Genomic DNA, 27,812 nt, shown 5'->3' with positions numbered 1-27,812 from the left:
TCCTATCATTTTCTTTGTAGTTGTGATCGTGGTACTGTTATGATCTTTGAAAGTGAGATCCTCAGACATTATCACTCCCAGGTCCCTCACATTATTTTTTCACTCTATTGTATGATCAGAGAGTGTAGCATACTCAGTTCTAATTATTATCTTCGGTTTTCCATAACGGAGTAGTTGGAATTTGTCTTCATTGAACATCATGTTTTCTGTTGCCCATTGGAAAACTTGGTTTATATCTTCTTGGAGATTAACAGTGTCATGAATGGAAGACGGTCTCGTGCAGATCCTAGTATCGTCTGCAAGGATGATATGGTGCTGTGGATTACATCTTTATGTCTGATATGAGGATGAGGAACAGGATGGGGTGCGAGCACTGTGCCTTGTGGAACAGAGCTTTCCTCTATGGGAGCTTCTGATATAACTCTGTTTACCACTACTCTTTGTGTTCGATCCATCTCCCTACTTTGCCGGATATTCTTTTAGCATGTATTTTGTGCGCTATTACACCATGATCACACTTTTGCAAAGTCTGTGTATATTACATCTGCATTCTGTTTTTCTTCCAGTGCATCCAAGATCATATCATATAGTGGTCCAGTAGTTTGAGAGGCTGGAGCGACCTGCTCTGAATCCGTGTTGCCCTGGATTGTGCAGTTTTGAGGAATCCAAGTGGTTTGCAATCATGTTTCTTAGCACTCATTCAAAGATTTTTATAATGTGGGACGTTAGAGCTATTGGTCTACAGTTCTTGGCTAATGCTTAGCTGCCACCTTTTTGGAGTGGGGCTATGTCCGTTATTTTTAGCGACTGTGGAATTCACTCATGTCTAAGCTCCTCCATAATATACTTAGGGCATGCAAAAGGGGTTTCTCGCTGTTAATGAACACACAGTTCCACGAGTTTGGGCCCGGGGGTGAGTGCATGGGCATGTTGTCAATGGCTTTCTCAAAGTCTATTGAAGCTAAGGTAATGTCGGAAATTTGGCATACACTGATGGAGTTTTGAGGCTCATTTATGAAAAAATAATTTGGAATGTTGATCTTTAGATTGATCAGTGGCTCGCTAAACATGGAGTCATATTGGATTTCTGTATCCCACTCATTTTTTTGTTGTCATCTGTGTTGAGAAATGGGATTACCAGTTAAGTTTAATTATACGAAAACTTAACTTAGAAAGACAGCTCATCGCCTGCACAGCCGCCCCTGCAGATGAGGTCTTGAGAAGCTTTCGAAGTCATCTCTCAACGGGCTGTAAAGAGTTATAATTTGTAAGATTATAAATTACCCCTAGGGGTGTTATGTCAGCATATTTCATTCACTGATTGCTGACAAATTACATACTTGTTTGGACTCAAAAGTCCGCACCTTACTGCCGACTATAGGCTGATTACAAACTCCTTGCGACTCAAGAACTGCGCAGTCCCCCGTACTACAAGAAATTCGTAACCTACCTTGCTCTTGTAGCTTGAGCTATGGTGTTCTTCACACCTTCGACAGATATCGGTGACTTGATAGAAGCTGAAGTGTCCTTGGATGTCCACGTCTTCCATAGTCTAGGAATGCGCACACTGGTACACTATGTTCCACAAGATTTGTCTTTATTGTTCACAATCTTATCACTAAAGAAGCTGATCACACTTCTCCTAAGTGTTTATTGTGTTTTATGAGATACTTTGTTCACACTAACGCACAGATCGTTCTTTGTTGGTTATTCTGGTGTCAGTGTCACTCTCAGTAGAGTCAAAAGTAATCTGAAGATGCCACAGCACCCCACGCCGTTACTCTCCTAGCACAAAGGAAAAGCTGACCTAGTACTTTTGCTTCCTTGCCACTTCCTCCATGAGGCAAAGCAGAATGTTTGAATCTTGCTGTCTTAAGCATAGACAACAATGTCCACTATCTTTACTATGGTAATAAAGTGGGAGCAGGATTTTCCTTAATTGTCCTGCTAAGGTAAGAGATGGACTGTCTTTTATTAAGCTACACTTTGCAATGCAGGACCGCACGGAGCGTCGAGCCACGTCCCATATTCATACCGCATCTGCTATCAATTACTCGCTGTAGCAGTAAACAAGATATTTGCCCCTTCTGAGAGGGCTGGGCTCCTCAGGGCTGAAAGGGGCTGAAAGGGGCTGAAGGGGGCTGATGCCCCCCTCCTGGAGAAAATTTCTCCACAATCTGTGTAAGTCCCATCTTGTCTGAGCAAGGGTCTGATACTAGATGTGGCATTTGCTTTGTTTTTGGCACATGAAAAGAATGAATGGGACAGTTAAAAATAGGAGAGGACAGTTATTAGATGGACAGTTAGAGGGAAGATCTGAGATTTCGTGCATTAGGCAGGGAGGTATAACGTTTTGTAGGAGTGAGGGAAAAGCCAATAGTGTGACTGAGGTGCATGAAGCAGTGGGTAGAACAAAAGGGGGTAAAGCTTCTGGGATTGATAGGATGAAGACAGAAATGTTAAAAGCATGTGAGAATATTGTCTTGGAATGGTTGGTGCTTTTGTGTAATATATGTATGGAAGAGAAGAAGGTACCTAAGGACTGGCAGAGAGCATGCATAGCTCCTTTGTATAAAGGCAATGGAGACACAAAATGTAAAGATTATAGGGGGAATAAGCCTGTTGACTATAAATGGTAAAGTGTCATTATTGAAAATATTAAGAGTAAGACAGAGAGTTGCCCTTAGGAAGTGTATGGAATGTGTAGATCAATTGTTTACATTGAAACATATAGGTGAACAGTATTTAGATAAAGGTGAAGAGGTTTATGTTGCATTTATGGATTTGGAAAAGGCATATGATAGGATGGATGAGGAGAGGGGGTGGCAGCAGTGTGGCAAATGTTGCAAATGTACGGAATAGGAGGCAAGTTATTGAAAGCAGTGAAGAGTTTTTTTACGAGCATAGTGAGATTCAGGTTAGAGTATGTAGGAGAGAGGGAGATTATTTCCCAGTAAAAACAGGCCTTAGACAGAGATGTATGATATCACCATGGTTGTTCAATATAGTTATAGATGGGGATGTAAGAGAAGTGAGTGCTCGGGTGTTGGCAAGAGATGAGAGGTTAAAAGATAAAGAATCTAACACAAGACAGGAGTTGTCAGAGCTACTTTTTGCTGATGACACTGTGCTTTTTGGAGATTCTGAAAAAAGGTTGCAGATGTTGGTGGGGGAGTTTGGTAGGGTATGTAAAAGAAAGTAAAAGTGAAAATAATAAAAAATTTTGGTAATGAAAGACTTTATCAGACTGGATTGAGAGAATATGGAGGAGGTGAACGTATTCAGATATTAGGGTCTATGAAAGATGGGTCTATGACGTCACTGACAGTGTGTTACACTAGGTACACCTCTAAACTGTATCTTTTAAGGAGCTACCATAGAAAGGGTGAAAGAAATTTCTGCCTTTGTAATATAGCAAGAAATGATTTGCAGGGTGCTAACGCATATCTTGATGACTTTATCACTGTTAGTTGTTCCTAGGACCAACACATGGAACGGTCAGAGGCTTCATTTAGGCTCCGCAAATTTCACTTGAAGGTCAAGCTGGTACAGAGTGAATTTGGTCAAGCCAAGTTAATTTTCCTGAGCTATGTCAATGGTCAAGGTGAAGTCTCACTTAACATTGCCAAAGTGGGGCATATTAGTGACACTGAAGTCTATATAAAATTGAAATCCTTAATGCTTATCCTTGGCATGGCCTGATTTTACAGTCACTTTCGTCCAAATTACTAACACGTGACTCCTGCCTTAACTTCACTTACCAGTTCAAAACAGAAGTTTATAAGGGATAAAGTTTTCCAGGGAGCTTTTGAGTACTTGAAACTTTTACACTCCACAGTTCTGATAATGAAGAACCTTGATTTAACTGCATAATTTATTGTTCAAGTGGTTGCAAGGATGTAACTGGTATACTTGAAGCATACCTGGAGAGGGTTTCGGGGGTCAACGCCCCCGTTGCCTCATGGAGGATGAGGGCCTGATCAACCAAGCTGTTACTTTTGGTTGCACGCAACCTGACGTATGAACCACAGCCCGGCTGGTCAGGTACTAACTTTAGGTGCCTGTCCAGCGCCTTCTTGAAGACAACCAGGGGTCTGTTGGTAATCCCCCTTATGTATGCTGGGAGCCAGTTGAACAGTCTTGGACCCCTGACACCTATTGTGTTATCTCTTATCGTACTAGTGGTACCCCTGCTTTTCATTGCGGGGATGTTGCATCGTCTGCGGTGTTGGTGGTGGGGGTGGAACCCGTGGTTGTGGTGGAGGTGATCGTGGGAAGGGGGGGTGGAGGAGGTGGTGTGGTGAAGGTGGTGCTGGTGGTGGTGGTGCTGGTGATGGTGGCGGTGGTGTTGCTGGTCGTGGTGGTGGTGTTCCTGGTGGTAGTGGTGGTGGTCGTGGCAGTAATGGTGGCTGTGGCAGTGGTAGTAGTGGAGGTGGTCGTGGTGGTGTCTGTGGTGGTGGTGGTCGTCGTGGTCGTCCTGGTGGTGGTGGTGGCAGTGGTGGTGGCAGATGTGGATGGACGATCGGCTAACTTGACATATCAGGCTTCGTCAAATGTGATTTTTTTTTTTCACAGACGCCATGTGAAACTAAGACACATGTGCAACATCTGGGCATCTTTATTGCGGACGTTTCGCCATCAAGTGGCTTTATCAACAAATTCCAGGACATAACTCGAAGACAGTAGAACTATATACAGAAAATGAGGTAATCAGTCCCTCAACCTTGGAGTTGGTGCGAAGAGCACCGTAGTCGTGTAGATTCTGAAGCAGAAGCAAGGAGCCTGGCGCTTTTATACTAACGTTAGGTGGAAAGGGGACGTGTAGCAGACGAGGGCATAGTCACTGGTAGGCGGGATTCCCCAGTGGAAGTAGGTCCTACTCAAAGAGATGGGTTTGTTGTAGTAGTAGTTGTCGTAGTCTTGAAGGTTATGTACATGTTCTCAGAATTAAGACTCCATGATGTTGCAGTGTCTGACAAGTTGTACAAGAATGGTATACAATACCATTCTTGTACAGATGCCATGTAGCAGACTTTTTCCACCATCACTGATATTAGAGAGGGGCTCTTGATTCAGGGGAACTAAACTTATCCTCTCTTTCCTTAGATCACACACGATTGTCTTCTATTTCCCCATATGCTGTATTACCCATACTGGTTTAGCGCTCCTATCATGAATGCAATGTAATCATCAACAGCACTGACGAGTTATCCCACGAACCTTCCCACACAATCTTGCATCAAATATTACATTCAGCTGTTCAATATGAAAGATTTTAGACCTTAAACTTCCAATTTTTAGTTTTGTAAAAGTTGCGCAGCTGAATGTATTTTGTTTTTTGTCCCTTGATGTCAGCAAAGAGCTCTTGATCCAAGGAACTGGAAATAATCTCTCCTAAACAAAATATGATTGCATCACCCATTCCAGGGTTTGTATGACCCTTAAGCATTTAGAGGTTCCTCATGAATGCAGTTAGTGTCACCCACCAAAGACAAACGAAAAAAAAGCATTTCTATGAATTTCTGTTAACTAGCCTTACCTGTAAACAGTGTAGTCAATGATACAAGGAGAGCAGATATATGTGATAGGCATCCAGTGTTGGTCTGGCCGAGAGTAGCCATCAGGGTCGAGGAGCCAGGCCTCGAGGGAGTCAGCAACATAATGACAGAAGTCTGTGAAGGTGGGCATCGTCACGTTTGTATCACCTTGGTAAACCTTCAAGATACTGCGGCGGAGATCAACGTAATGAGTCCGTCGCTTGTCAGCCTCCACAATCTTGTTCTGAGAAAAGTAAATGATCAAAGTTACACTTATATGTAGTTAATAAACTTTAAATGTACGTATATAAACAATGACTGAATCTGTTAAGAAAAATCATTGATCAGTTAATAAAACTCATGATATGGAGTGAGACTTAAAAGTCAGAGACTTCTTTCTACAAGCAGGGCTGCCTAGCTATTATGGATGGAATATTACACACACACACACACACACACACACACACACACGCGCGCGCGCGCGCGCACACACACGCACACACAGTGAAAAGGCAGGCAAGGAGCAACCACAATTAGGTGAGTACAAACACACACACACAAAAAATGAAACCCCAGAGGGGAGTTCAAAGAGCCAGGGGAACAGAGGAAGAGTGGTCTGGAAAGAGCAAATGATCAGAAGAGCTCAGAAGGAGGATGTAGCAAGAGTGGGAAAGGAAGATAGGTGAGCTTATCGCTGAAATGAAGAGGATGGATGCAGAGAGCAAGAAGTGGGAGCCATGAGCCAAAGCTGCAGAAGCCAGGATACAGAGCCTTGAAGATGAACTGAAAATGCTGAAGCAGGATATAAAGACCAGAAGGGGAATGACATCAGAAGAGGGTTCTCCGATATATCCAATGAGGGAACCAAAGGAAAGGAAGGAGTTAAGTCCTATGTTGATGCCCCATCAGGCCTACGAAAAGGAACAGTGGCATACTATTTGGGCATAGGGACAGCAATGAGGGGGGGTTGTAGGAAGAGAAGGGGATAGGCCCCCTTCAGAGATATTATCAGGCCACTTGTAGATCCAGGAAATTATGAGGGATGCAACAATGGTTATGTTTAAATAGGACCCAGAAATGCAGATGGAACACCAATAGGAGCAGAAGAGGGAGAGGTCAGTTTTTATTCAAGGGCTCCAGGAGACAATAGGGAGGACATGTGAAGATGACTGTGAGGGAAAAAGAGATTGAAAATATCAAACAAATGGGAGAGGAGGACATGACTGAGCTGATAAATTTTCAGAGAATATGGGGATACTTGAGGGAAAGAAATTGGCCAGTCAAATTGATTTTCAAGACAGAAACAGTGCAATACAGGATCCTGCAGCAGAAATCATGGCTAAAGGAAAAAAAATACCAGCAGGTGTATCTAGACCATGAGAGAACAAGAACAGAATGACAGAAAATGAGAGAATACAAAGATGAAAGGAGCAAGAAAGAGAGAGAGCCATAGAGTCAGGAGGAACAGCAAGTACAATCACCTGCAGAACCACCCACAGAACCCAAAACAATCAAACAAACCCAAAACAAACCACACTAAAAAAAAGGCACAATACCGTGACTAGAATGACACACAAATAACCCGTACATAGAAGAGAGGAGCTTACGACGACGTTTCGGTCCGACTTGGACCATAACTCTACACTTACAGCCCCCACCCTACAGCACAAACCCCACCTACACAGCAGTCTTCCATAGTACCCTTTCAGGTTTCCCACTCCCCCAGCCCATACAAACTCCTCAGAATACAGTTTTGGAAAAGAAGTTGATGGTATGGTATACAAATGCAGACGGAATAACAAATAAGTGTGAAGAGTGGCATGAAAGAATCATGGAGGCATCCTTGAACATCATTGCACTGACAGACACCAAGCTCACTGGAAAGATATCAGATGCAATCTTTCCAACTGGATATTAGATCCTAAGGAAAGATAAAGAGAAGGGAGGGGAAGGAGATGTACTGCTCATCGAAAACCATTGGAGGGTTGAGTTGGAAAGAGGGGATAGAGGGAAGCAAGGGACTACACAGTAGGAACACTTCAGACTGGGGGGTCTGAAAGTAGTGATTGCAATGATGTACAACTCACCACAGAATAGCAGGAAGCCATACAAGAATATGAGAGTAACAGACCAATGGTTGATACACTAGCTCAGGTGGACAGAAGGGCCCACATGAGCAGGGCAAAGTTAATAGCTGTGGGTGATTTCAATCACAAGGGGATTGACTGGGAAAACCTGGAGCCACATGGGGGACCAGAAACGTGCAGGGGCAAGATGATAGAGGTGGTACTGGAAAACCTCATGCATCACCATGTCAGGGACACTACCAGAGAGAAAGAGAATGAACCAGCATGGTTGGACCTCATTCAGCTCGAGTATTTCAGACATGGAGAATATCACATATGAAAAGCCCCTCAGAGCAAGTGATCATGTGGTCCTGAGCTTCGAATGCATAGCAGAATAACAAGTGCAGAGGGAAGCAGGACGAGTAGGATGGGAGAAGCCAAACTACAAAAGAGGAGACTACACAGGTTAAGAAATTTCCTACATATGGTTCAGTGGGGAAAGAGAACTGGTGGGGAAATCAGTACATGAAATACTGGAACACGTGACAACAAAATGCAAAGAGGCAGAGGAGCGGTTCATACCCAAGGGCAACAGAATCAATGGGAAGATCAAAATGAGCTCTTGGTTCACCCATAGATGTAGAGAGGCCAAAATCAGAGAATGACAAAAGTATAGAAGACAAAGGACGCAGGAAAATAAGGAGATTAGTCAAAGTGCCAGAAACAAATATGCACAGATAAGGAGGGAGACCCAGTAACAATACGAAAATGGCATAGCATCTAATCTGAAACTGTTGTAAAGCCTCATCAGGAGGAAAACAACAGTCAAGGACCAGGTAACAAGGCCGAGGAAGGAAGGAAAGAAGGAAGGAGGGGAGATCACAAGTAATGACAGAAAGGTCTCCAGAAAGCCAGAATGGTGGAGTATACCAAAAAGTGCTGGATAGATTCAGAGGTATCCCCGTTTGCAGACGATGTGAAGCTAATGCTGGAAAATGCCTTCTCCTTCAGAATGTTACAGTCGACCCTCAACTAACGGCAGCATTAAGTAATGGCAATTTCATCTAACGGCACTTTTTGCCATAGAAAAAATGCCTTAACCAAAGGCGAAAAACTTAATCAATGGCCTTTGTCCACCACTCCAAGAGTCAGTGTGCCATTGTTTACAAGCTGTTGCAGTCGGTTTCCATGTGTGCCTCCCATATATTTTGGATTATTCCACTATTTCTAGTGCTTGTAACTGCTAAATAAGCCACCATGGGTCGCAAGAAAGCTTCTAGTGTCAAACCTGTGTCAAAAAGGGTGAGAATTACGATGGAAATGTACATGTACAATGACACTCTTGTGTCCCATTTTAGGGAAATCCTAAGGGCACGTGAGAAACAGAGCTCTCTGGATAGCTGTTTTGTGCAACAGGGGTCAAGTGACTCCCAAGCTGGTCCTGGTGGAATTAAAAAACCAAGGAGGGAGGTAACCCCACCAAAGGACTTGGTACCTGAAGTCCTTTTGAAAGAGGATTCTCCTTCCAAGCAATAGACAATTCAGAATTTCCCCTGCTGCTGGCACATAACTCATCAACAACTCCACAATAAAGGTAAGTGGCATTTAATTATTGTTTATTTTGCATGTCCCATTCCTTTCCATATAAGGAAATGTATATTTAATGTAAAAAAAAAAATCAGACTTCAACCAATTTCAACCAACGGCAAGCCCTTTGGAACGGATTAATGCCGTTGGTTGAGGGTCCACTTAGATATAATCAACCTCCTTTGATAATTTGTAGGCGATTCATTGAGTTCTTGAGTAAAAACCATAAAGGAAGAAAATAAAAGAAAATTGTTTGAGAATATGCCAAGAACAAGAAAGTCCTTTCTCATTTAACTTTAAAAAGGTACGAATGATCAAAACACCGACGATGACCAGGAAAGTCATTCTCCAGTAACTGATCGGCTTCCAGTGATTACAAGTTTCGTAACAAGTTCAATAAAATGTGACACTTGCAGCTACTCAGGCTGTACTTCTGGGGTATCATTCTTCTTATAAAATGCATCTTCATGAACGTTTTAAAGTCAATCAGAAGCAACATTCTTCAGTTACTGTATATGATTATTGCTATTTATTAAATATAACTGCAAAGTAATACTTATGCCTGCAAAGTTAGACTTGTGACTACAAAGTTAGACTTGTGGCTACAAAGTTAGACTTGTGCCTGCAAAGTTAGACTTGTGCCTGCAAAGTTAGACTTGTGCCTGCAAAGTTAGACTTGTGCCTGCAAAGTTAGATTTGTGCCCGCAAAGTCAGACTTGCGCCTGCAAAGTTAGACTTATGCCTACATTGTTAGACGTGTGCCTACAAAGTTAGACTTGTGCCTACAAAGTTAGACTTGTGCCTACAGAGTTATGTCGTGGGGGTTCGAAAGGAGATATGATGGTGAAGATAAACACACTTGTGGATGGTAGCACTATATATTTTCAGACTGTGGTAAGGGAGCCCAACCTGCCTGTAGCTGCCTGGTAGATCTAAGCATGGACTGAGAGCAAGGTAGCGCATCCCACTCACTCATGCCGCATTTCGTGACGTCATACAGTCACTAGGCCTAGTAGGGATCGTCTATATAAAACACATGGATGGTACTATGATACTCAGCTAAGCTATACAACACATGTAAGGGTCATCAGCAACTATGCTGACAGCTTGGTCATGTTACATATGTCGTCTCGACATACAGTACTATGCTATAGGCTGAACAGGCAGGTGGTTCTGGGCTGATTCTGTACAATAACAAAGACATATGTAACTTAGAACTAATGGATGGTATCATAATGGATGTTAACATAATGAGTTTTAATGTAATGCATTACAATTATAAGTATGTCATATTATAATAAAGGATGGAACTGATCGATCATTCTGTATTCATGCACTCTACGGATTCGGAGGAAGAATAAATATATATACAAGGTGAAATTAACAGCAAAGACAAATCTGGTGCACACAGATCAGTATTGCTAAATTCTTAGAATTCGGAGGGAACGTGAACACACAAAATTTCTGAAAAACTGATCAGCTAATAACAAAACACACAGTTGACAGTTTCATTCATCTCGGACATCTAATTATACAGGCTGTTTACATTTAAACCCAACTCTGTGAGGGTAAGATTTACATATGCAGAATGGTTATCATCTTTGGGTGGATCGAATTCTTCTGCAATGGCAAACACATGCCTTGACTGAGGGCGATCTGAACGAGTATCTACAAAAGATACAGCTACATTCACTAGTGACTGTGGAATTACTAACTCTTCTGTTAGGAGTACTCAACTCGGTTGTTCGATACAGTAATTCTTGGCTCATTACAAAGTCACTAATGGGTGCTGGTGGCTTCACAGTCAGAATAAGATCTTTCTGGAGCAGGAATCGAATCACACCAGACCACAAAGGATCGGTTCTTTCTTACTGGAGGAATGAACAAACTCGGTGGAGTGGATGACTCTCTCTGGTTGAAAAAAATAACTCTATAACACGCAATATGAGCAAGGGAGAACAAATCGACTATCTCTCACTGCAAGCACAGGGGAAAAGAAATGAACACGGTCAACAATGCAGATATTTAGTCTGAGTCGCACACAGTGACATGAGGTATCAACTATAAAGAAACTTCACTTACAAACATTAACAACATGTGAAAGTTACTCGAGAAATAACTTCTTACATTGCATGAATTACTGTCAACTAGGATGGGATCACCATCTGGAACACAAGGGACAACAACAACACTCAAGTGAGTACACTAGCCACAGAAACGTCTTTCTGCAACGGCTTGTGGCATCAGCAAGAGATGGCATAACTCGTTGCAAGTAAAGTTCTTCTCAAAGCGTCCCCTGGGAAGGAACGAATACTTGAACAAGTCGCCATCGCAAGGATAGTCTCAGCACCCAGGGTTGTCTGAGGTTCCTCTGAAACCCAAGGTAACTGTACACTATCCTGCGTGCACGATATTGTGGCTGGATTCCAGACAGGAGTGACAGTATTATTAGTGCCTGGCCGCTCGGCTACGTTAATAAGTAATTCACGGATCTATAGGAACTTAATCTGAATTTCACATTTCGCAGCACTTTAACAAATCTCAGATACAAGCTGTGAGAACAAACACATTGCTCAGGGGCTAGGTATTGTCTTCCAGTCAGTAAGGGAATACTGGTACTGTGGACTGATTCATAATGACTTTGACTGGCATGATACACAAAGTGAACATTCAAAAGTGACTGGGACATCTTCTCAGGGAACTTACTCAAGGACATAAAGGCAAGAAAATAAAGAGAATATATGACACAGTAAGCTTAAACAGGAAGAAATTACTTATTTAAAAAAAATAAGTCACACTGTAAGCAAGGAAAACTCGCACACACAAAAGAAAATACTCAACTGAATAAGCAACACTTTGAAAATCAAGAGAAATTCTACTTTACTCAAATCAAATTTGCTCAAATTTACTTTAAATTGAAGTAATGGCACAGTGAGTTGTCTTTACTCTCAATGCAATAAAGAAATTCAACAATAAAATGATAAATCAATCAAAAATGTTAAAATGGACTCAAAGCTTGTGCAAAATTAAAACAAACTGGGAAAGCAATTCTAAATAAAAAATATTAAGTGACACACAAGGAACAAAATATTATGCACAGAAAATGTAAAACTGAATTCACAGAATATTGCACTGAAATAAACTGTAGTAATATTGCAAATAACAATTACTAATCAAAAGTACTGCACAATATTACATAAAATTTTCTGAAAGAAAAAAAAATTAATGGCAGCACAATGTTATACAAGAATTATTGCAAAATGAATCAATTTTGCAATGATAAAAAAAATTACACACAAGAAAATACAGTTTACAGTAGTGGAAGGAAGGCGGGGTAGGGGTCGGCCTAGGAAGGGTTGGAGGGAGGGGGTAAAGGAGGTTTTGTGTGCGAGGGGCTTGGACTTCCAGCAGGCATGCGTGAGCGTGTTTGATAGGAGTGAATGGAGACAAATGGTTTTTAATACTTGACGTGCTGTTGGAGTGTGAGCAAAGTAACATTTATGAAGGGATTCAGGGAAACCGGCAGGCCGGACTTGAGTCCTGGAGATGGGAAGTACAGTGCCTGCACTCTGAAGGAGGGGTGTTAATGTTGCAGTTTAAAAACTGTAGTGTAAAGCACCCTTCTGGCAAGACAGTGATGGAGTGAATGATGGTGAAAGTTTTTCTTTTTCGGGCCACCCTGCCTTGGTGGGAATCGGCCGGTGTGATAATAAAAATAAAAAATAATAATAAATAAAAACAACAACAAAAAAATATTATCAAGGAAAGAAGTGATTGAACACTTTAACTCTTAACTACAGCTTAAGCAACACTTACTGAACAAACAAAAGAATGATTTACTTTAAAAGAAGAACTTAAAATTGCACTAAGAGTGAATTTGTTCAATGAAATATAAAAATAATAGATGAAAAAACACAGAACAAAAAGGTTAGAACACTTACAGTGATGCAGAACACAACACATCAATATAAACACAATACTAGAATTTTCTTGCAATGAAACTTGGTGTGAAAAAATTTTGAAACTTGTCTTGCTTCAACAAAATAATGGCATTATTGTCTGTGGAAACAAGACAAATTAGACACTGGTTAAATGAAAAAGAAAGTAACACAAGAATGTTCAACACACAGAGAAAAATTAAAATGGCAAATGAATGAAAACAAAAACAACAAGAATACACAAATGCTGGGAGAAAAAATATAACAGACAACACTGAGTTGTGATGTAGAATATAAGGTAATAAATTACTGAATTACTTCACTGCAATACTGTGAACACAAGATAACTGTGAAGTGTAAACACAAGGTTATACTGCTTTTATATTGCACACAACAAGGAAAAACATTAAAGTACTTCAAGTATAAAAAAAAAAGCATAACACAACAGACATAAAACAAAGCACGAAAATTAACACTGAAGAAAAAAGAGAAAAAAAAAATATTGCAAAAAGTATATAATGAACACTGAGTCTAATCAAGAGTTACTGAATGTCACTAAGAAATCACTGGAAACAAAAAAAAAATATATATGTATCTCAACACTCGCAAATGTCTCTATGAAAAATATTATTATCACTGTGGCAACGTGGTGTAAAATGAGGTGGAGGATGGTAGTGGAGTCTCGTGGCTGGCTGCGTTCGCTGACTACTCTCCACACGTGATCGAAGAATTTGCACTTAAATTGACGATGAACTCACACAGGAGGCTTTTACGATGGCGCAAACTGACGAAAGAACACACCTGGCTCTTGACCCCTTATGTGGTCCTTAAAAATATGGTGCTAGAGCCCATAATGGTACAAAAACAGTGGTAGTGGGTGAGGTGGGTGGTTGAGGCAGTACGGTGGTGAGACACCGCGTGGTGACTGGGCCTATGGGATGAATGGCATAAGCCACACTGGGGACACCCTCACTAGGCACGAAGATATTCTAAGCCAGGCTGGCTTAAAAACAAACCCACAAAATACCACAACACCACAGGGATGATAAAACACTCAAAATGGCTTGGAACTTGAAGCACAGAGCGATGAAGAAGACTATACCCACGTGGCTTGCTTGAGTACTGAGTTAGTCACCTGGGTTAGTTGCTGGCTGGCTTGGCTTAACCTTTCACACAGACTGGCTTGATAACTTGTAATGATGAGCACAGCAGGGGTGGAAAGCTGGCTTGGCAGGCAAGGCTGGATGGTGTAAGGCTGGCTGGACTGGGCTTGGGCTGACTCCCCACCACAGACTGGCTTAAGTGGCTTGGCTCACTTTACAAACCCGGGCCAACCCCTTGGAGGCAATGCAAATAGCAAAACAAACACTAATACACAGAGACTGACCAGTGAATAATGCAGAGGGCTGGTAAAAGCTTGCTTGAGGTAGCTGGCTGGCTAGGTCGACCTACTGGTCACACAAAATGTCCGTCGTTGGCTGCGAGAATTTATCTCCGTGCATCGGCGTAATTATCAATTTTACGCCCACACCGCTGGCACCAATTTGTCATGGGGGTTCAAGAGGAGATATGATGGTTGAAGATAAACACACTTGTGGATGGTAACACTATATATTGTCAGACTGTGGTAAGGGAGAACAACCTGCCTGTAGCTGCCTGGTAGGTCTAAGCATGGACTGAGAGCAAGGTAGCGCATCCCACTCACTCATGCCGCATTCTGTGACGTCATACAGTCACTAGGCCTAGTAGGGATCTTCTATATAAAACACATGGATGGTACTATGAAACTCAGCTAAGCTATACAACACATGTAAGGGGGATCAGCAACTATGCTGACAGTTAGACTTATGCCTACAAAATTAGACTTATGCCTACAAAGTTAGACTTATGTCTACAAAATTAGACTTATGCCTACAAAGTTAGACTTATGCCTACAAAATTAGATTTATGCCTACAAAGTTAGACTTATGCCTACAAAGTTAGACTTATGCCTACAAAGTTAGACTTATGCCTACAAAATTAGACTTATGCCTACAAAGTTAGACTTATGCCTACAAAATTAGACTTATGCCTACAAAATTAGACTTATGCCTACAAAGTTAGACTTGTGCCTACAAAGTTATACTTATGCCTACAAAGTTAGACTTATGCCTACAAAATTAGACTTATGCCTACAAAGTTAGACTTATGCCTACAAAGTTAGACTTGTGCCTACAAAGTTATACTTATGCCTACAAAGTTAGACTTATGCCTACAAAATTAGACTTATGCCTACAAAGTTAGACTTATGCCTACAAAGTTAGACTTGTGCCTACAAAGTTAGACTTATGCCTACAAAGTTAGACTTATGCCTACAAAGTTAGACTTGTGCCTACAAAGTTAGACTTATGCCTACAAAGTTAGACTTGTGCCTACAAAGTTAGACTTATGCCTACAAAGTTAGACTTATGCCTACAAAGTTAGACTTGTGCCTACAAAGTTAGACTTATGCCTACAAAATTAGACTTATGCCTACAAAGTTAGACTTATGCCTACAAAGTTAGACTTATGCCTACAAAGTTAGACTTATGCCTACAAAGTTAGACTTGTGCCACCAGATAACAGCATGAACATTGTGTTCACTTGACTCTTGTGGTGGAATATTGAAGCTGATCATCCCAAGTTATTTTTACTTTTTTAGCTACATTCACTTTATTTTTTATTTATTTTACCTTAATATATTTTTACATATTTTACATAAATTTACTTTTTTACTTTGTTATTTTTCTTTATTTCTTATTCATTTTTATTTTACTTTATTTTTACTGTATTTAACCTTATTTTTACTTTCTTTAATTTTTACTTTTTTTTTAACTATATTATTTGGTTTGTTAACAAAGAAATGTTAGAGGGTTCGATCTCCGCTCAAGATGCATCAGCCATTAAAAATTTAAGTTCAAATGAGCTAAACTGAAAATTATTTAATGTGATTAATAAGAAAAATATTATTTCACACTTAAAATGTTGAAGTTTACGTCATCACACTTGACTTTTACACTTGACTTTTACACTTGACTTTTACACTTGACTTTTACACTTGACTTTTGCACTTGACTTTTACACTTGACTTTTACACTTGACTTTTGCACTTGACTTTTACACTTGACTTTTGCACTTGACTTTTACACTTGACTTTTACACTTGACTTTTACACTTGACTTTTACACTTGACTTTTACACTTTACTTTTTCACTTGACTTTTACACTTGACTTTTACACTTGACTTTTACACTTGACTTTTACACTTGACTTTTACACTTGACTTTTACACTTGACTTTTGCACTTGACTTTTACACTTGACTTTTGCACTTGACTTTTACACTTGACTTTTACACTTGACTTTTACACTTGACTTTTGCACTTGACTTTTGCACTTGACTTTTACACTTGACTTTTACACTTGACTTTTACACTTGACTTTTACACTTGACTTTTACACTTGACTTTTACACTTGACTTTTACACTTGACTTTTGCACTTGACTTTTACACTTGACTTTTACACTTGACTTTTACACTTGACTTTTACACTTGACTTTTACACTTGACTTTTACCTGGAGAGTTTACCTGGAGAGAGTTTCGGGGGTCAACGCCCCCGCGGCCCGGTCTGTGACTTTTGCACTTGACTTTTACACTTGACTTTTACACTTGACTTTTACACTTGACTTTCACTCTCCTCCGACGTCGAGTCAGGAGGCAACAACTGTGAAAGTTTGTATATCCGTCACTGAGAGTTTTAAAAGTTATTCAAACTATTCCAGGATGATGGAAATGGTTCCAGCAACTTTGGTGATGGGACATCAATACATGCCACTTATTACCACCTCATAAAATCTGTATACAGTTCACAGCACTGTATTGACATACCTCTGTAATGTTTTCAGGTCTGCTCAGAGGTGTGCATGGAGTATATAATTAGGTTATTTAACTCGTGGGTGAGGCAATCTAATATTAATACTCTTACTGGATGTTTAGGCTTGTGAAAAACCTGAATCACATTTTAAAAATCTTTTAACGGGAATAGAGATTTGGTTACGATTTGTTGCGATGCTCGGTGGAGCAGCAGTGATTATCTCACACTTGATTCTTCACTGACCTTCACCCTACAGCCTACATGTATAGACAAACACATACTTAACATAATATGTAGTGACAAGCACGACTCTGCCTCACATGGTATGCAGAGGAGAAAAAGAAACTGTTACAAGAAGCTTTTAATCACTGCTGCAATGTTTCTCCCTTGGCTGAACTTTACCAAGTATTCATGATAAAGTCCAGCCATGAAAGAAACAGTTATAAAAGCTTCCCTTCTGTATACTGTCTTTTCTCCACTTTTCCGTTTACATTATCATTTACCACAGTATGAGAGACATGCACATCTGTTCCTCACAATGTATACAGAAACAAGCATCTTCTGTCTTACCTTGTAGGCGGACACCAGCCTGTGGAAGGGGTGGCGTGAGACCAGGAAAATGAGAGCGTCATTAAGGAACCCTATCTCATGATCCAGGGGTGTGGGAGGCGGGACACGGTCCTTCAGCAGGAAGTGAGGGTTGTGGTAACTGCTGATGACTGAGTCCTTCACACCCACAGCTCGCAACAGGTGCCACGTCCACGTCGTCGACGCCACCTGCAGGAGGGGAGCACATATCTTTACATCGTTCAATTTACCGGCTATGAACGGTTGTCTTATCTCTGCTTATTTTAAAACTTTGTCCTGTTAATTGGTTATTATCACTCCCCAGAAGCCACCTGCAACGGTTCGTTAACACATATGTAGATACCTATGTACTTTGTGAACCCATGCAATAGATATGCAGAGTGTTATGAATCTCCCCTTTGGAGTCATGTCCTGAAATCGCACACCTCACATCTGCCTTTCTATTGTGTTTACAAAACACTAAATCCTTTAAATATTCAGCACTTTAAACATGTTTCTAAGATTTCATAACAAATATACACTAACAAATTTTTAAACGTTTACTCTTATATAATCACAAACAAAACGCAAGAAAAACTATCTGTTTCATACATTCCACAATCCAGGTACATAAGTCGTTCAGCTAATTCAAAGGAAGATACACCACCACTGGGTTGTTAGGCAAGTACCTTGTAGGGTGAGTGACACCCTGTATGGTGAGTGACACCCTGTATGGTAAGTGACAACCTGTATGGTGAGTGACACCCTGTATGGTGAGTGGCAACATTTATGGTGAGTGAAAACTTGTGTTGTGAGTGACAACCTGTATGGTGATTGACACCCTGTAGGCTGAATGACAACTTCTGTGGTGAGTGACAACCTGTAGGGTGAGTGACAACTTGGGTGGAGAGTGACAACCTGTGTGGTGAGTGACAACCTGTAGGGTGAGTGACAACTTGTGTGGTGAGTGACAACTTGTGTGGTGAGTGACAACCTGTAGGGTGAGTGACAACTTGCATGGTGAGTGACAACTTGTGTGGGGAGTGACAACTTGTGTGGTGAGTGACCACCCGTACAGTGAGTGACACCCTGTAAAGTGAGTGATACCCTGTAGGGTGAGTGACATCCTGTAAAGTGACATCCTTTAGGGTGAGTGACACCCTGTAGGGTGAGTGACAACCTGTAATGTGCTAGTGTAGGGGGAGACGCGTCACTGTGATGTGCGAGTGTAGGGAGAGACACGTCACTGTGATGTGCTAATGTAGGTGGAGACACGTCATTGTAATGTGGTAACGTAGGGGGAGACACGTCATTGTGATGTGCTAGTGTAGGTGGAGACACGTTATTGTGATGTGCTGGTGTAGGGGAGGACACGTCACTGTGATGTGCTAGTGAATGGAGAGAAACGTCAATGTGACATGCTAGTGTAGGGCAGACACATCAATGTGATGTGCTAGTGTAAGGGAGGACACATGACTGTGATGTGCTAGTGTAGGGGAGGGCACGTTACTGTGATGTGCTAGTGTAGGGGAGGACACGTTACTGTGATGTGCTAGTGTAGGGGAGACACGTCACTGTGATGTGCTAGTGTAGGGAGAGACACGTCACTGTGATGGGCTGTTTGTGCGAATACCTTGCTGTGAGGGGCTGGGATGGTGTTGGGAGGATCATCTGATTGTGAGGGGCTGAGCTGGTGTAGGGAGGATCTCATTACTGTAAGAGGCTGGGCTGGTGGAGGGGGATCACCTTACTGTGAGAGGCTGGGGTGGTGTCTGAGGATCATCTTACTGTGAGAGACTGGGCCGGTGTTGGGAGGATCACTTTACTGTGAGAAGCTAGGTTGGTGTTGGGGGATTACCTTACTGTGAGAGGCTGGGCTGGTGTTGGGGGATCACCTTACTGTGAGAGTCTGGGCTGGTGTTGGGGGATCACCTTACTGTGAGAGTCTGGGATGGTGCTGAGAGGATCACCTTACTGTGAGGGGCTGGACTGGTGTTAGGAGGATCACCTTACTGTGAAGGGCTGGGATGGTGTTGGGGGAATCACCTTTCTATGAGAGGCTGGGCTGGTGTTGGGGGGGATCACCTTACTGTGAGAGTCTGGGCTGGTGTTGGGGGAATAACCTCTCTGTGAGAGGCTGGGCTGGTGTTGGGGATCACCTTACTGTGAGAGCCCAGGCTTGTGTTGAGAAAATCATCTTACTGTGAGCGTCTGGGCTGGTGTTGGGGGATCACCTTACTGTGAGAGTCTGGGCTGGTGTTGGGGGAATCACCTCTTTGTGAGAGGCTGGGCTGGTGTTGGAGAGATCACCTTACTGTGAGTGGCTGGGCCGATGTTTGGACGATCACCTTTCTGTGAGAGGCTGTGCTGGTGTTGGGGGAATCACCTCTCTGTGAGAGGCTGGGCTAGTGTTGGAGAGATCACCTTACTGTGAGTGGCTGGGCCGATGTTGGGACGATCACCTTACTGTGAGAGACTGGGCTGGGAGATCACCTCTCTGTGAGAGGCTGGGCTGGTGTTGGGGGATCACCTTACTGTGAAAGTCTGGGCTTGTGTTGAGAAAATCATCTTACTGTGAGAGGCTGGGCTGGTGTTTGGGGGATCACCTTACTGTGAAAAGCTGGGCTGGGGGATCACCTCTCTGTGAGGGGCTGGGCTAGTGTTGGGAGGATCATTTTACTGCGAGAGCCCGTTCTGGTGCTTGGGGGATCACCTCTCTGTGTGAGGTTGGACTTGTGTTGGGGGGATCACCTCTCTGTGAAAGGCTGGGGTGGTGTTGAGAAAATCATCTTACTGTGAGAGGCTGGGCTGGTGTTTGGGGATCACCTTACTGTTAGAGGCTGGGCTAGTGTTGGGAGGATCACCTTACTGTGAGAGGCTGGGCTGAGTGGACCACCTCTCTGTGAGAGGCTGGGCTGGTGTTGAGGGGATCACTTCTCTGTTAGAGGATGGGTTGGTGTTGGGGGCGATCACCTTTCTGTGAGAGGCTGGGCTGGTGTTGGGGGGATCACCTCTCTGTGAAAGGCTGAGCTGGGTGAATCACCTCTCTTTGAGAGGCTGGACTGGTGTTGAGGGGATTACCTTTCTGTGAGAGGCTGGGCTAGTGTTGGGGGGATCACCTTACTGCAAGAGGCTGGGCTGGTGTTGGGGGATCACCTTACTGTGAGAGGCTGGGCTGGTGTTGGTAGGATCACCTTACTGTGAGAGGCTGGGCTGGGTGGATCACCTCTCTGTGAGAGGCTGGACTGGTGTTGGGAGGCATTATCTTCCTGTGAGAGGCTGCGCTTGTGTTAGGGGGTATTGCAACCCCTGAATGGGTCACAATGTATATAATGTATATTACCTGTTCATATAATTTTATATTGCTTATATTTGTGATATTAGCTAAATCATAAATACATTGCTTTATATTATTATTTGACTTAGTTATATTATTAGGTAGGATGTAACATTTGTATATTATTCAGTGCTCATAGTTCGAGAGTGTTAAGTAGCTGACAGCATTGTCTAACTACTGTAATTATCGCTCCACTCGTTTTGCTGCTGGCTTCTCTGTAGTTGCTGGGCAGCAGCAGTCTACGGAGAGTCACGTGATCAGGGTGGGGTGATCACACCTCACCTGAGAGAGTGCCTGGCCTGCACTCGCTCTTGTCTGTTTGACGTTGCTTCCAACAATACGTGCCTCTCCAGCTCTCCATTGTTGGCCCTTGTTGGAAGATCGTCTCTGTCGCTTTCTTGTTGTTGGTTCTGTGTAACTCTGTTCACAGAACATAGCCTAGACTTAGTGATTTTCGACATTGTACTGAGGTTGTGTTGCATTGACACTGAGAAACTCGGGTCCTGAGCTGTAGCTTCTGACCTAATTTGTATTGGTATCTGTGTACTGTCACAGTCGAAGATTTTCTAATGCTGAACTTAGATTCAGTAGTATGGGAGTTTTGTGACTTTTGTGGAGAATCTGCAGATGGTCCCTACTTAGTGTCGTTATATAATCTCCTTGTTCCTGATTCTGTGTTGTTGTTGCTTATTATATTGCTGTTCGGCTTATCAGTCGTTTTATTGTTCAAGCAAGCTGTTCTGATTGGCAGGTTGGTCAAGAAGTTAGTTTATGTGAGGATTTTTAGTCAGTCACTGGTTAAGTCTAGCCGAGTCTTGAGACATAGTGAACTACATAGAGCACTTACACACATACACACATACTTGTATATATTAGTATTATGTTATTAAATGCTAACAATGTACCAGACAGTACTTAAAAGCCATAAAGATGTGATATGTGCCTTCAGCACAGTACTACTGTACACGAGAGAAGTGTAGGAACTTGTATCCTATAATATATTCAATTGATTACTTGAATTTACTTTTATATACGCCTAGACAATTTTATTGTTATTAATAAACTTATTAAATTTTAATTCCTTTAGTTAGTAGCCTACCAGTTGTAATCCTGAAGCACTATTGAATCTTACTAAATTCTAATGGATAATTGGACCAGGATACTGACTACTTGTTATAAAAACCCAATAACAGGCTGGATTCTAAAGGGCCAGTCCTTTCTAGTATTCACTGGAGATCTCTATGCTTATTAGACATCGCGTTTTTTTGTAACAGGGGAGGATCACCTGTCTGTGAGAGGCTGGGCTGGTGAACATAAAAATGCATAACTTTAGTTCAGTAACATAATAGTAACATAATAATCAGTAACGTAATAATCAGTAACATTCACCCAGATGCTATCAGGCCACTCTGGGATTGGTGCTTCCCTCATGAATAACTTCCCGGAGAATCGTGCTCTGGTGCACAGTTTACTTCTTAAGTGGTGGATGACCAACCAGAGCGGTGCCTTGATCCCAGTGATTGACTCACAGTTCAGGAAAATGGAAGTAATGACCCATGCTTTAGATGGAATTCCTGTTCTCCAGGTGCTGTGTCAAGAAGACACATGAGGGAGACAAATATTTGTGCATCATTGTGTACAAACCTAAGAAACGAACGAACAATAATCTACATGCATTTTACGTATTATCTTATTATTGTATTAAGTACTGTTAGGGGTATATTTCTGTGCACAAAGAATATGTCCATTGAGGTCATTAATATTATCATTACTTCAGAACGTATGATAATTTTGTAATATTAGTGTGATGTCATGTGATTTCATGCCACATAATGTATCCATGTGACATATGGAAAATGTTATATGGGTTACCGGTATGCACCTCAACATTACATTCATACAAGTAATCTCATTGGGAGACAACAACCATATTGTTTACCGTAGTCACCCCGTGTAGACATGTGAGAAAACTTAGCCACCCCTGGTCACTGCAGGTGGTTCCTTCGACCTCACAATCTTACCCATATCTATCCGAGACCAGTATGAATTGGATAGCCCCCGCAAATACGGCACTACTAATTAATTGTAGACTGTATAGATTATATTAGTTTAACTGAATGAAGGGGGGGGGTAGGTTACACATGGATATATCCATCAAGGAAAAAACACTGTCAGCGTGCCTCGTTGAGCTCCCGGTTTTTTGGTGTTTTCACGGTCGCTCTTACGTGCTAGAACTTTAATTTGTGTCATCAATCCTATACGATACATCCCTCTAGCGCCTGGAACCAATCTTGGGCGGAAAACATTATATACTGAGAAAAAAAAGGAGAATTGTGTGCACTACCTAACAGAGTTTACTGCCAGAGGGGAATCATAGGCCAGTCCCGTGTGGAAAAATCATAATATTGAACTTTGTGTCAGAGGAAAGAAAGTCTCCCTGAAAGCATTGAGTATACATAGTGTATAGTGTATACTACAGTGGCTCCCTAGTATATTGATGATAAAGGCTAAAGTGTCATTTGAAAACAGGTGAATTTGTAAATGAAGTGATAAGCCTATAGAGGCAGGTGCCAGAAGTCGCCAGAAACTTACCACAGGTCAGCTGTTTTTAATAATCTTACTGGCCTGCTAGTGTACTCGCATATAATCTAGTGATACCAGTGAATAGCAGAATACAGTGTTGTAGTAGCAACTAACCAGTATTATAATGGTACTTAGTGGAGTGGAGTGACTTTCATTAGTTTCTTTTTCTTGAAATACCAGACGTTACTGTGAATTTCATATAACCTGTAGTTACCAGCGGTCGCAATATACACAACGAGAAGCAATTATTACTACAGAAAAAGCGCCCTTCCTCCAAAATTTGCACCAGTCAACTATAGTGATAATATAGCATTTATTGTGGTGGAGACGGAAAAAAAAAATAGAGAAGCTAGATACAGCGATTGATAAACAAAGGTGGAGGCTTGACCGTTCGTCATTGTAGGAGTGCCAGCAGTCACCGGCTCTTCAACACGCAAGTTATACTTTTGTATCAATCAAATCACATATTACTCGGGTAGATAATTTCCAGTAGATCCTTCATGTGTTAGCTCAAATCACCGACCAGTATGGTTTAAATAAGTGACCCACTGATCAGATCAGATAGACTGGTCCGAAACCCTTGACTGGTCCGAACCCTTGACTGGTCCGAACCCTGGACTGGTTTCAAACGGTTTCGTTGTGCACCACCTAGCAGGTTATTAATAGAATATTCAAGAGGTTGCTAGTAGAATTGCAGTAAATCAACCATTCAAATCATTATGAAGCTGTGTGTAGTCTGTGGTCAGTCAAACAAACGGGCTTCCACATGCATAAATTGTCATTTCTGTGGAAATTGGTGTCACGCCCCTTGTGCAGATATCCAAGAACTAGCTACAAGCAGTATTAAAACAGGGAAGTGTTTTTGGGTATGCCCAAATGAGATAAATCTGTGGACTAAAATCACAAGGGTATTAAAAGAGGTCAACATCAAAGCTGCTTTCATAGAAAACCTGGAAGCTTTCTACAACAGATGGGAACATAAAAAGTCTGGGCTGAATGGTACTGCCCTTGATACTGGCCATGTAGTCAGAAACTGTAAGGCTGGAGATGATGTCCTGGTAGTCAGTAAATGGGGGGCTGATAGTGCTGTCCTGGGAGACAGTAATGGGGAAGCTGGAGGTGCTGTCCTGGGAGACAGTAATGGTGAAGCTGGAGGTGCTGTCCTGGGAGACAGTAATGGTGAAGCTGGAGGTGCTGTCCTGGGATACAGTAATGGTGAAGCTGGAGATGCTGTCCTGGGAGACAGTACTGGGGAAGATGGAGATGCTGTCCTGGGAGACAGTAATGGTGAAGCTTGAGATGCTGTCCTGGGAGACAGTAATGGTGAAGCTGGAGATTTTGTCCAGGTAGTCGGGAATTATACGCAGGAAGGAATACATATGAATGACCTCATAGGGGACAGGAGCCATAGTAGGGAAACAAGTGTAGTCAAAGATAAGATAAAACCAATATTGCAAACTAGAAATACCGCAGGAAATAGCAAACAAGAGGACTCCACTAGCAATAGTGAGGATATATTACCAAAAACAAATGGTGGGAGCTCCATTGTTGGTGCTAGGGAGGATAGAAGTAAGACAGGGAAACATGCACCAACAGGGAATACAGTCACAGAAACCCAAGGCAAACGGAAACCAAGCCTGTGCACATACTATGCACTCGGTATCTGCTGGCATGGGAAATCTGGAAAAACAGATGGGACGTGCAACTATGACCACCCTAGAAAATGCCATGCCCATATGACAAAAGGAAAATGCAAACTCCCTTCCTGTAAGCTTTTTCACCCTGAACTGTGTACCTCTTCAGTACAGGAAAGACTGTGCTATAACTTAAATTGCCAGGCATACCATCTAAAGGGGACAAAAAGATACAAAACATCCAGGCCATGGGAAAACCTGGGTAGCCACAGCCACTCAAGAGGGAGAGGTTTTTTAGTGCCAGGAAGGAAAAAAAACTGGCAGGAAATGGCAGAAATCGTACACCAAATCCAGTCATTCCTGGAGTGGAACCACAGTCGATGGCCTCCACTCCAAACCAACAGATACAGATACTAATGCCGGAAAAAAATCCCCCCCAGTACCAACAATACCACCAGTCCGATAACATTCTTCTTTGCAAATATACAGGGTCTAAAGCCAGCAACAAACAACAAAATACCTTTCATCCGTGGACTGCTTGCAGAGGCAAAGGCAATGTTCGCGGCTTTCACTGAGACCCACATAAAGGATCACTTGGACAACGAAATATGGATCCCAGGTTACAACCTATACAGATGTGACAGAGTGAACAGGCAAAAGGGGGGGGTTGGCCTGTACATTGCAGAGACACTTGTTTGCACAGAACTGCTAAATGCCTCAAATGATGTAGTGGAAGTTTTAGCAGTAAAGGTCGAGAACCAAAACCTAGTCATTGTGATAGTCTACAAGCCTCCGGATGCAACATCCCAGCAATTCCAGGAACAGCTGTTAAAAATTGACCACTGTCTAGAAAACCTTCCAGCTCCTGCACCCAACATCTTGCTCCTGGGGGATTTCAACTTAAGGCACCTAAAATGGAGGAATATAGCAAATAATATTGTTGCAGTAATAACACCAGAAGGCAGCTCTGATGAAAACTCACACTCACGCGAGCTTTTAAATCTCTGCACAAAATTCAATTTAAACCAGCAAATAATAGAGCCTACTAGACTGGAGAATACACTAGACCTCATCTTCACTAACAATGATGATCTGATAAGAAATATCACCATATCAAAAACAATATACTCAGATCACAACATAATTGAGGTTCAGTCATGTATGCGCGGAGCCCCAGACCGACATAATGAGATTAGTCACGAGGGAGCATTCACCAAATTCAACTTCAATAACAAAAACATAAAGTGGGACCAAGTAAACCAAGTCCTAACCGATATAAGCTGGGAAGATATACTAAGCAACACAGACCCCAACTTATGCCTAGAACAGATTAACTCGGTAGCACTCGATGTATGCACAAGGCTTATTCCTCTAAGAAAAAGGAGGAGTAGATGTAAAACAGAAAGAGACAGGCGCTCCCTTTACAGGCGACGGAAAAGAATAACAGAGCGGCTAAAAGAGGTCAATATATCTGAAATGCGTAGGGAGACACTGGTCAGAGAAATAGCAAGCATCGAACTTAAGCTAAAAGAATCCTTTAGGAGTCAGGAATCGCGGGAAGAACTAAAAGCCATAAATGAAATCGAAAGAAACCCAAAGTATTTCTTCTCCTATGCCAAATCAAAATCGAGAACAACGTCCAGTATTGGGCCCCTACTTAAACAAGATGGGTCCTACACAGATGACAACAAGGAAATGAGTGAGCTACTCAAGTCCCAATATGACTCAGTTTTTAGCAAGCCGCTAACCAGACTGAGAGTCGAAGATCAAAATGAATTTTTTATGAGAGAGCCACAAAATTTGATTAACACAAGCCTATCCGATGTTATCCTGACGCCAAATGACTTCGAACAGGCGATAAATGACATGCCCATGCACTCTGCCCCAGGGCCAGACTCATGGAACTCTGTGTTCATCAAGAACTGCAAGAAGCCCCTATCACGAGCCTTTTCCATCCTATGGAGAGGGAGCATGGACACGGGGGTCGTCCCACAGTTACTAAAAACAACAGACATAGCCCCACTCCACAAAGGGGGCAGTAAAGCAACAGCAAAGAACTACAGACCAATAGCACTAACATCCCATATCATAAAAATCTTTGAAAGGGTCCTAAGAAGCAAGATCACCACGCATCTAGAAACCCATCAGTTACACAACCCAGGGCAACATGGGTTTAGAACAGGTCGCTCCTGTCTGTCTCAACTATTGGACCACTACGACAAGGTCCTAAATGCACTAGAAGACAAAAATAATGCAGATGTAATATATACAGACTTTGCAAAAGCCTTCGACAAGTGTGACCATGGCGTAATAGCGCACAAAATGCGTGCTAAAGGAATAACAGGAAAAGTCGGTCGATGGATCTATAATTTCCTCACTAACAGAACACAGAGAGTAGTCGTCAACAGAGTAAAGTCCGAGGCAGCTACGGTGAAAAGCTCTGTTCCACAAGGCACAGTACTCGCTCCCATCTTGTTCCTCATCCATATATCCGACATAGACAAGGATGTCAGCCACAGCACCGTGTCTTCCTTTGCAGATGACACCCGAATCTGCATGACAGTGTCTTCCATTGCAGACACTGCAAAGCTCCAGGCAGACATCAACCAAATCTTTCAGTGGGCTGCAGAAAACAATATGAAGTTCAACGATGAGAAATTTCAATTACTC

General features: G+C 42.2%; 1 protein-coding gene across 2 annotated transcripts in view; it reads right to left on the bottom strand.

Annotated features, from left to right (window-relative positions):
* Positions 1-27,812, bottom strand: part of LOC128699026 (carbohydrate sulfotransferase 10-like) — a 74,373-nt gene that overhangs the window by 6,789 nt on the left and 39,772 nt on the right. For both annotated transcript variants that reach the window (XM_070096763.1, XM_070096765.1), the window contains 2 exons: positions 17,592-17,798; positions 5,540-5,781 (listed from right to left, as the gene is read on the bottom strand). In XM_070096763.1, the coding sequence (XP_069952864.1) occupies positions 5,540-5,781; positions 17,592-17,798 (449 nt within the window). The remainder of the gene's footprint in view (positions 1-5,539; positions 5,782-17,591; positions 17,799-27,812) is intronic.

This window comes from Cherax quadricarinatus, chromosome 55 (assembly GCF_038502225.1).
Source record: "Cherax quadricarinatus isolate ZL_2023a chromosome 55, ASM3850222v1, whole genome shotgun sequence".
Taxonomy (NCBI): domain Eukaryota; kingdom Metazoa; phylum Arthropoda; class Malacostraca; order Decapoda; family Parastacidae; genus Cherax; species Cherax quadricarinatus.
Note: the sequence above shows the minus strand (reverse complement) of the source record. Positions and strands in the feature narration are given on the sequence as shown.